General features: G+C 36.6%; 1 protein-coding gene across 1 annotated transcript; it reads right to left on the bottom strand.

Moving 5' to 3' along the window:
* Positions 1 to 220: 220 nt before the first annotated feature.
* cyldb (cylindromatosis (turban tumor syndrome), b) lies at positions 221 to 10,920 on the bottom strand. The gene is made up of 13 exons (XM_048173018.1): positions 7,559 to 10,920; positions 6,978 to 7,104; positions 5,937 to 6,181; positions 5,675 to 5,837; positions 5,448 to 5,580; positions 5,246 to 5,353; positions 4,989 to 5,068; positions 4,803 to 4,869; positions 3,392 to 3,524; positions 3,171 to 3,279; positions 2,931 to 3,049; positions 2,599 to 2,803; positions 221 to 807 (listed from the first exon to the last, which is right to left on the bottom strand). Exons 1-13 carry the CDS (start codon positions 7,979 to 7,981, stop codon positions 614 to 616), a joined length of 2,106 nt encoding a protein of 701 aa, XP_048028975.1. The 5' UTR covers positions 7,982 to 10,920; the 3' UTR covers positions 221 to 613.
* Between the last annotated feature and the right edge of the window lie 364 nt (positions 10,921 to 11,284).

Here is an 11,284-nt window from a genome sequence, read left to right as displayed (position 1 = left end):
AATACATTAAATCCCACTGTAATACTTGTAATATTTCCCTAGATTGTATTAATTCCTAACTTCATCTGTAAAACTTTTTTTATAGGTAATTTATTTCTGCAATCTATACAATGAATATAAAAATATGACCTACTGAGTAAAAATTCAGTAACAGTTCAAACTCTGCATAACATAACATTTACTATGGATAAAATGAAGATTTATCATCAAGACAGACATGTGAGTTTGGTACAACAATGGTTTAATACAAATATAAACATCCTACAACTTATAATTGTCAATAAAAATAGAATAATTAATAATTGTCAATAAAAATAGAATATGCTAATAAAGTAAAAATAAACATGTAATCATAAATATGGCATCCTGGTACTAATTGTCAAATCAAATTAGATTATATTGTTGATTGTATGTAAATGTATATCTCTTCCAGATAAAATGTCTTAGTGTACAGCCCTTTTATTTATAAATAAACTTCCATTATAAATCATTAGAACAATTTGATCAAGAACAGAGCAAAGAAAACATCCTTCATGTGTCCGCTCTCATGATGTAATGGCACAAGAGATACAGAAAGGACACAGTAGTCCAAAGATATCACAGATGTCTCTGCTCATTGATGATGCTGAGGGTGATTGTCTGTTCTCTGATACAGACACATGTATGAATCACACAGCAGTCTGCGCACCAGCTCACTGCACTGACTCAGATCTGCTGTGGAGATCTCCTCCTCAGACTGGGAAAGGAAGTCTCCAACCTCAGGACAGGACCTGATCACGGGAACGTTGTAGCCATTGTTATCATCACCTAAGGATAAAAATAAGATAGTCAGGGATTAACTAAATTCAAACACCTATGTCAGTGATAAACAGCATTTTATCTGGGTTTATCTGGTCAGTAATGGAGGTTTTGTGAAACCTCAGTGGAGTGATTCTGTGCAAATAACATATAGAGAAATTACAGCTGCGTCCGAAAACTTAGGCAGCTGACTTTTTGCTTTGCTGCTTTGCAGGCAGCGTTGAAGGTATGAAGGTAAGCATGAAGATACTTCATGAAGCTGATTTCGGGGTAGCATAACGGTTTAAAGATGTACAACAAAAGCTTTGGTTATAACTAAGTGAATATTTAATTTCTCACTAGAAATGACATCAAAAGTGGAAAAAGTTGAAATGTACATTTACATACAAACTGACCACAAAATGCACTTTCAGACGCCATATTTATTTTTTGGCAGTGGGTAGATCCATCACTATTTAGCTAAGTGTAAATAGCAACAAAAAGTTAAAAAAGCAGTATTTTCTTTGCACAAAGTAAAAGTAGTTGTTAGATTTACTGTATACTTGATGCAAATAGTGGCAGATACTATTTGCACCTCAGTGTATTGTAGTATATTATAAAACAGTATGCAATAATAACAACAACATATTCAGTGTATATGATTATATTTATTAAAATCATAAATGGATCCTGCCTCATTGGGACATTACTTGTCACTATCCCTAAAGCCCTCCCCTATACCTATTCCTAACCTTGCCCGTTAAAGGTGATAAAGAGGATCTTTTCGTCGACTGAGAAACCAAAGACTGTTACTGAGTTTTTGAAATGAGCGCATGCGTAAGAACAACCCCCCCTCCTTTCGAGGGAACGCCTCCCAAAACTCGTGCATGAGTATTGGAAAACACGAGTGTTTACCACCGGCATTTGTTGTATCGTGTTAGTGGATTCATTATGTCGGACTCACCGCAGGTAACTCATAATCTGCCATTGTTACTCCTGTCTCCTGACAAAAACATCGCATGCGGCGCCTGTGGAGTGTGGAAAGTTACTGGAGCGCGCAGCCGCGCTAGTCTCTCACAAGGAACGTCATGGCAGTGATTGACAAGCCAGAGGGCCAATCCGCGCACGTCTCTCACAAGGAACGTCACGGCAGTGATTGACAAGCCAGAGGGCCAATCGTTTACGCGATGATCGTGTAAACGATTGGCTGATGTTTTTAAGGCCCTACCTCGTGCACAGATGATGTATATTAATATTATTCCTTTCAGTGCACCTAATAAATAGTCTTTCATCAGTTAGTAAAGACAGTTTCAAGTAATATTGCAAAAATGTATAAAACAAAACATCCTCTTTAGCACCTTTAAATACTTTACTCCCACTATTCAAATATTTTTTCATTTTTATTTAAAAGAAATGCCTCTCTGAGCTGATATGTGCAAAAGAGAGAAGAATGATTGACTTCCATAGTATGGAAAATACTATGGAAGTCAATGGGGGCCCCATTACCTGTTTGGTTACTGACATTCTACAAAATATCTTTTTTTGTGTTCAGTAGACGAAAGAAATTCATACAAGTTTCGAACAACTTGAGGGTGCGTAAATGATGACAGAAATTTAATTTTTGGGTGAACTATCCCTTTAACTTTCATGGAATGGAACGTACTGTTAGTGGGAAATCAAAGGTAGCGAAGGATACATCTATGCTGCCTTCAAAAATTGATCAGATGAAGGTATGAAGGTGCAGAGTCAGTATTTTTCAGCTTCGGACGCAGCCTACATTTGAATACGTTGGAGATTTAGCATATATATATATATACATACCGCATCGGTCAGCCATGCTGTCAAAGAAGATCCAGGACCGTGGGTCAGGCCCATATTTGACAAAAGACACATAATGGCTGGTGTTTATACAGAGAACTGCAAAGAGTTGCATCTGGTGCCTCTGTACTGATGCATCTTCTGGAAGATGATCTGGAACTGTAAGTTTGTGAGGAGTGTGTTCCTGTCTGGAGGGATGAGTGTGAACCTGTAGAAAGAGCAAATACATTGGGTTTGTTAGTGGGAGAAGGCATGTGGAGGAAATTTGAGCATGTAAAATACATTATATCACAGAACTATTGAAATTCAAAGTATTTTAGCATTAGGTTCACTACCTGTGTGTTGCAGGTAGAGCAATACTGCTTAATTTTGCCTGGCTGGAGCTTATGGTCCATCAGGCACTGGTCACACTCATATTCAGCTACATGACCACACAGAAAACATTCCCGAGGAGCTGCCAGAGAAAACAGGAGAGGCATAAGAGATATTCTATCTGCAACAGTCCAATATCTGCTTCCACAAAACAAATGTTATCAGGAGGAGATTTCATTTGGTAGTATGCTTGTTAAACTCACAACAATGCAAGACATCTGTGATGTCCAGTTCTGTTGAGGGAATGATTTTAGGGAACATCTTGAACTTCTTTCCAAATCGTGGCATCTGAACTATAAGGCAAGATGGAATCTAAAGTAAAAAATGTTTGATTAATAATGCATACTTCTGTTTACAATATATCTCTACTAGGTATGCAAACTGTAATATATTAAATAATAATCTAATTTAGAAATTAACAAACCTCTTCAAACTTCAGATCACTTGATACTAAAGACATCTCAAGCAGCTGTTGAACTGAAGGCACGGCTCCCACCTGATTCTTCTCTACAATGATCTGATGTGTATAGGCATCCTGTGACAACTCTCCATGTGACCTAAAAACAACACACAGGTGTTAAAATATACAGTTTAAGCTTGTTTACACACAATCTACATCACCGTTTAAAAGAGATCTGGGAGAATGGGGTCAGTGAATTCTTTTTTGTTTTTGAAAGTCTCTTAATCTCACCATGGCTGCATTTATTTGATACAAAATACAGTAAAAAGGCAATATTGTGATATATAAATAAGATTTTTTAAAATGTAATTTATTTCTGTGATGGCAAAGCTACATTTTCAGCATAATTTCTAATGCTGTAATTATCATCAGCTGGCATTAAAGGGTTAGTTTACCCAAAAATGAAAATAATGTCATTAATTACTCACCCTCATGGCGTTCCACACCTGTAAGACCTTCGTTCATCTTCGGAACACAAATTAAGATATTTTTGGTGAAATCCGATGGCTCAGTGAGGCCTGCATAGGGAGCAATGACATTTCCTCTCTCAAAATCCTTTAATGTACTAAAAACATATTTAAATCAGTTCATGTGAGTACAGTGGTTCAATATTAATATTATAAAGCAACAAGAATATTTTTTGTGCACCAAAAAAAAAACAAAATAACGTTATTTAGTGATGGCCGATTTCAAAACACTGCTTCATTAAGCTTCAGAGCGTTATGAATCTTTTGTGTCGAATCAGCGGTTCGGAGCGCCAAAGTCACGTGATTTCAGCAGTTTGTCGGTTTGACACACGATCCGAATCATGATTCGACACAAAAGATTCATAACGCTCCGAAGCTTAATGAAGCAGTGTTTTGAAATCGGCCATCACTAAATAACGTTATTTTGTTTTTTTTTTGGTGCACAAAAAATATTCTTGTTGCTTTATAATATTAATATTGAACCACTGTACTCACATGAACTGATTTAAATATGTTTTTAGTACATTTATGGATCTTGAGAGGGGAAATGACATTGCTCCCTATGCAGGCCTCACGGAGCCATCGGATTTCAACTAAAATATCTTAATTTGTGTTCCGAAGATGAACGAAGGTCTTACCGGTGTGGAACGACATGAGGGTAAGTAATAAATGACAGAATTTTAATTTTTGAGTGAACTAACCCTTTAAGACCCATCAGCCTGCGCCATCTAGAGTTTCATGATAGAACTATGTATATTATTAAGTGTATTTTTAAGTATTAAAAATACTTTTTAACCCCTGTGTGCAAAACATATTCATTCACGAGTTGTGTAAAATGTCAAAACAGAGTAATGTTTCTCAAATAAACAAATCTGGAGTGACGGACAAGCAGTGCAAATGACACAAACCTGATTTTGAGCAATGGCTCTATGTGTAAAACATCCTTTAGCAGTAGGGTGATGAACTCCTCTGGATCTGAAGGAAATAGCAGGTAAAATATTTTAGTGCTCAGTGTAACGTTCCCTCTAAGCCATAGATGAAAAACGTGCAGCTCAACATCAAAAAAGTAATGGCCGCTATGTGACAAGTAATACCTTTCTCCTCTGTAGCAAAAGATTTGCAGCCCAGCTGTTTACGAAACTTCATCACACTCTCAGCTGGAACAAAGCCCGATCTGTCGAGAGAGGCAGAGGTCATATGAAATGAACTGCGAGTACCCTGATGACTATAAACACACATGCCCATATGAAGAGTGTTTACTCAAGCTCTACAAATATGGCTGTGCATTAGTTTTGTTATGTCACTTTCTTATGTACTATCACACATACATCAAGGGGTTTTAGAGATTTACCGGCGTAAACAGTTCACAATGTCCCGTCTTAAAATGTGTGAAATGCCTTCCTCACTATCTGCTGATCTGTTAAACATTCTGTTGAAACCTGTGGATGACGTGAAGAGACTGTAAAAGCAGAGAGAAAAAAGAAAATGCATCAGCACATGCAAACAAAAAAAAAATGAAACGTGAAATAACATACATTTCTTGAGATGCTTACCTAAAGAGAGTGGCATCTAGATAGCAGGAGTTGAAGTGACCTTGGATTCCCCTCATTCTGCCCACCAGATGAGACAAAACATCTTGCTCGGCAACAGGGGGAACATCTTCATCCAAATCTTCCAGGAGTATGACTAAGAGGGAAAAAAAGTACTTTTTTTTTTAATGTAAAAAAAAAAAATTCTTTAACATTCAGACTGTTTCTAGAAGTGGATTGAATGGCCTCACCTGAAGGAGGTTCAAGTGGTTTCTCATTCTCATTCGGATTGAACAGAAATCTACTGTCTGGTTTGCAGTTGGTCAGTGGCACAAACAAGGCTTTGTTTCCTTCACAGGTGAAATACCGTTTCGTACCAAGCGTCCCATCCGAACAAGTCGTCGCTTCAGTGTCCTGAAAGGATTTGAGAGATTTTTTTTTTATTTGTTTGCACAAAACACAACATAATCGCCACATGCTCTGTATTGAAAGAAAAAAAATATAGATGCTCACCAGCTCAAGTCCTGCCCAGTAATGTTTCTTTCCAACTGGAACTCCAATCCATCTGATCACCCCATACACTTTCAGTCCATTCAAAGATATGACCTCTGCCATGGACCCCACCTCCAAAGAATAATGGGACAAGGCCTTAATGGAGTTAGCCATATCCTTGTTGGATAAGATACTTCCTTTTTTTGCATTGCGTGAGTTGAGAGCTGGCATGGAATATATGCGTGACACTGCTTTCCTGTTCAAACCTTAAAAGGGGAAAACATGTAAATCATATTACTGCAGATATCATCACCTGACATTCCTCAAGTCATATGAATGACCCCATTAAATCTTGGTATAAAGCATGATAGATGCTATGAATTGTTCAAGATTTGAGACTGACGGTCCTTCCGGTTTAAGATAACAATCTTTTCCGCAGTCTAGTCATCTCTTTTAATCTACAACAGCACCCTGATCCAAAATCCTTAAAGGGATAGTTCACCCAAAAATGAAAATTTGATGTTTATCTGCTTACCCTCAGGGCATCCAAGATGTAGGTGACTTTGTTTCTTCAGTAGAACACAAATGATGATTTTAACTCCAACCGTTGCCGTCTGTCAGTCGTATAATGCGTGTCAATGGGAACTTTGTCTATAAGAGTAAAAAAAAAACATGCACAGACAAATCCAAATTAAACCCTGCGGCTCGTGACGACACATTGATGTCCTAAGACACGAAACGATCGGTTTGTGCGAGAAACCGAATAGTATTTATATCATTTTTCAACATGTCGTCACGAGCCGCAGGGTTTAACTTGGATTTGTCTGTGCATGTTTTTTTACTCTTATAGACAAAGTTCCCATTGACATGCATTATACGACTGACAGACCCGCAACGGTTGGAGTTAAAAATCATAATTTGTGTTCTACTGAAGAAACAAAGTCACCTACATCTTGGATGCCCTGGGGTTAAGCAGATAAACATCAAATTTTCATTTTTGGGTGAACTATATCCCTTTAAGACTTTCAATGTTTTTAAGGGCTAAAAAGGTGAGCAACTGACCCAAATCAGTGCTGACTCTCAGCGGCTGCCTGGTGTTTAAATGTGACGGAGCCACCTGGACAATGTCAGCTGCACTGAAGAAGGGAAGAGGGACAGTCTTCTTCGTCAAAATATCCCGCTCAGTGTCCTGTGAAGAAATTCAACTGCATGTCAGCAGATCAAGTGGATTCTTTACGCCTTTCACGTGACTATTTTCTTTGCATTTCAAGTATTTTGTCTATGCGTTCAAGAGGTTGACAGTTACGTCACAGTTGAAAAGTGCATGTTCAGATTATGTAAAAGTACACAGTCACATCATGTTGATTCAGATTTTGATAAGGGATTTTCCCATTAAAGTAAAACTACACGCAAACATTTCCTCTTTTTTTGTGTGCAAATTTTTGTATAAAAATTGTGTGTAATGTCTGAACAATTTTAGTGTCCAATAATGAATATTACTTTAGTATAATTTATTTTTAAATAATAATTTATATACAATAATAAAATATATATACTAATTAATCATTACTGTCATTTCATTCAATATTTTAGCATATGAATTAATGGAGGACAAAACGGCAGCAAAAGATGCCTTTCCTCACCACCAAGTCCAGCTCAAATCCCAGCATTTGCAAGACTCCTGGTTTGTCCTTCTTGCCTATCTGAATCAGATTTTTGACCAGGCATGGTTGAAAGTCCTTCTTGTGTTTGACCACTACAAGATCATCCTGAGCAAGGTCACAAATTGCACTGAAGAGCTGGACGTTGCTCAGGAGTTCCAGTCGCCTGCTGGCAGGAGAAACGAACAAAAGTAGCTGAGCTTGATGGCGTGAGAGCGGGTATGTGTCCTGTTTCTTCACCGCGCCACTGCTCCTAGCACTGCCACTTCCTCCATAAACCATTCCTATGAGTTCTCCTGCTGCTGTCTCCGCATCCGCGCGCCCAATCGCCCCGCGAGATAAGCCCTTCTTGGTTCTCCTCACTACAATAAAGTAGCTCTCCTGTTGTTCCTTGTCCAGTTCCATGTTAAATGATGAGTGTTTGCTTCAGAAGTCGCCTTATCAAGACAGAGAGGAGTCGGTTATCTGCAGTCGTGATGTCATGGATATTTCTTTGATGACATGTGACACTAAAGATGTCCATCTGTGCAAACCGGGAAATGAGTAATACAAAAAGTGTAATACCAATTGTTTTGTATGCAGTGGTTTATTTATATAGTAAATGTATTGATTTTTAGACATTTGCATTGATCTATAAGATTATTGAGATTTTTTTAGAATGACCAATACAGATTATATTTTGTTTTTTAAGTGTTCCAATAACCTATATAGCAAACCAATTATTAATTAATACTTTATTTCTGGTTTTGGAGGTGCACAATCATTAATAATAAACATAATATGCATTTTTAAAACAATAACAACAATATTACAGCCATATAGTATTTACCATATATGCAGTGTTTTTTTTTTTTTTTTTTTTTTTGCAATGTAAAGATTGCAGATTTCTTTATTAACTGTTATACGTTGCTCACTTAGAAATGAATAAATGTTAAAATATACAAACAATAATAAAGTAAGTTACTTTATCTGAGAACATGGTTGTTTTCATCTTTAACGGACAGTAGTGTGTTGGCCTTGTTGATGCTTCAGGTCCCACTTATTGGTAGACTTGATTTTAAAGAAACGATAAATGAGTGAAATACATGTAATACACCTCTATGAGACCAAGTGTACTTTTGGGATACACCTTTGACGCCTTTAAAAATGCTAAGCAAGCCAGAAATGTGCACTTGATTTAAAGACAATTGAAAAGAAAATACATTTTGAGCACCTATTCAAAAGTCTGCACATGCACATGCTTTTGTATTCATATACTCGGGTTGAAAGCACCAGATCTTGAATGTCTGAGTGTCTGAACACTTGATGAACTTGTTTTGTAGCTTGTCAAAAACTTTGTATTAGTCATTATAAAAGGTAAGAATTTGATGACTACAGATCAGTTCAGTATGCAAGGAGATATGAGATAGACGTGAATGCAACATTTATACTTCTGTGTCCACAAAAGAAATGTCTTAATTTAACTGAAAATATAAGAAAGCATGTAGAAATGTAGAAAAAAACATAATTCTAAATAAAAAGGTTTATTAAATATATTTCTTTTTAAGTATAACAATCCACGTTCATGATGAATATATTTTAAACTGCCCAAAAAGGAGACTTTTAAAGTCTCTACTACTGGATTAAAGAAATAAACTAAGGCAGCTGTTGTTCAAACTATTCAACATTCCATCTGTTCAAATTGCTGGAAAATATGTTTTGCTTCCTCATAGTTCCTCCAGCTGAGAACTATAACATAAGTTAATTTGAAAATCTTGCATAATATTCCTTAAAATATTCATCTTTTGGCACTTCATTACCCTGAATTAAAATTTGTTGCAAAAAAGAGCACTAACTAAACGGTTTTAATTTTCAGTTTACCTCTTTTTTTCTGATATTCTTATGGAATGATCTTAACCCATTCTGCCCTGTCGGGAAGAGCATTATAATATGACATAAATATGATATTTTATTTGACTATGTAAAAAAATGCATGCAAATTACAGTTCTGCAAACCCCAGAAATTTTCCATGAACAAATGGATTCATTTTATAAATCTTCAGACATGTTTCAGCAACAACAAAAAAAACGGCCTCCTTATATGTAGAAACATGAACCCTTTTGAACTCTGAGTTAACATCTTAAGTCATGCATTGCATCACCTGCTTTATGCTCTCTGATCACTTTCTGACAGATAAAACTGCAGGGAACATTCACCCTGAGAAAAAAAAAAACAGACTACAGACGCCACATGGCATAGTTGAAATAAGTTGACATTTATCATGCAGCCCATCAGATCAGGCGATGTTTAAGTATTAAGGTGTGTTAATGCAAGAAGGCGCTCACTAGATTTGCCTGATAGCATGTCCTTTTAACAGATTTTTATGTAACTGGTAAAGATGACCTTTATATAATTTCCCTACTTATTAAGACTTGCACTTTAGTAGTACAAGATAATTATGAAACATTTAGCAACATGTGATTCTGCATTGTTGACACAACAATGATTTTGCACATAGATGGAAACAAATGTCCTTCAAGTGGATAGTGGATACTGTAGCAACACCATCTTGGTCTGCTACAGGTTTGATTATGTCTTGGATGCACTCAAATGACCAGTTCACATGACAGCACCTGCATTCTGTGAAATCTGTGATGTTTATGCTGCAGGGCTATGATGTCCTTGCCGAGAAACAAAGAAACAATCCAGAGTAACCAATGAGCTGCAAACTTTATACTCTATTCTGATTGAAAAACAAGGAAAATAACTTAAATATTTCACATCCAGCAAACCATTTAGCACACTAACGTTGTTAGTTCCACATTATATTCATCGTGTGGAAAACATGAAAAAGATCAACAAGCAGTCAAAGTATCTTGTAGCCCTAAAAGAATGTAAATTCATATTATTTCTAAGAGCATAAATCATATGAAAATGTCCGGTACAAATAGTTGAGAATATATGACAATTGGTAAACTATAGGGATTAATACAAGAACTACATGTCAACATATTATAATGTTGAACTAAAAACGTCTAAAGCTCATAACAGTGTAAATAGTATTCATTGTAGAGTGGGGAAAGAATATGATCTTTTACTTTGTAATACACACTTGGAGACAGTCATGCCTCATAGAGTTGACATTCTTCCACACTATGGACATCTTGACCACAGAAAGGCAGAAAAGGGCGCCCCTTAGTGGTTATTATAGCGCACTGCATGACAATGACATACTTTGTACACGAACTTAGAAACAGAGTATATTTATTATGAATAAGTTGAAAAGTAAGTATCTGTCTTAAAGGATTAGTCCACTTTTAAATACACTTTTCCTGATAAATTTACTCACCCCCATGACATCCAAGATGTTCATGTCTTTCTTTCGTCAGTCGAAAAGAAATGAAGGTTTTTGAGGAAAACATTTCAGGATTTTTCTCCTTACAGTGGATTTCATTGGCTACCAACAGATTGAAGGTCAAAATTACAGTTTCAGTGCAGCTTCAAGGGCTTTAAACGATACCAGATGAGTAATAAGGGTCTTATCTAGCGAATCGATCGGTCATTTTCGAAAATAATACAACCGTTTATGCTTTATAAACAAAATATCGCCTTGAATGTACTTTCCGCTTCCGCATTCTTCATAACGCTTACGCTGAATGTCCTACGCCTTCCCTATTCAAGTTACGGAAAAAAACGAAACGGGCGCCGCGTTCTTTCCGTAAGTAGAA

Source organism: Megalobrama amblycephala, linkage group LG21 (assembly GCF_018812025.1).
Source record: "Megalobrama amblycephala isolate DHTTF-2021 linkage group LG21, ASM1881202v1, whole genome shotgun sequence".
Lineage (NCBI taxonomy): Eukaryota > Metazoa > Chordata > Actinopteri > Cypriniformes > Xenocyprididae > Megalobrama > Megalobrama amblycephala.
Note: the sequence above shows the minus strand (reverse complement) of the source record. Positions and strands in the feature narration are given on the sequence as shown.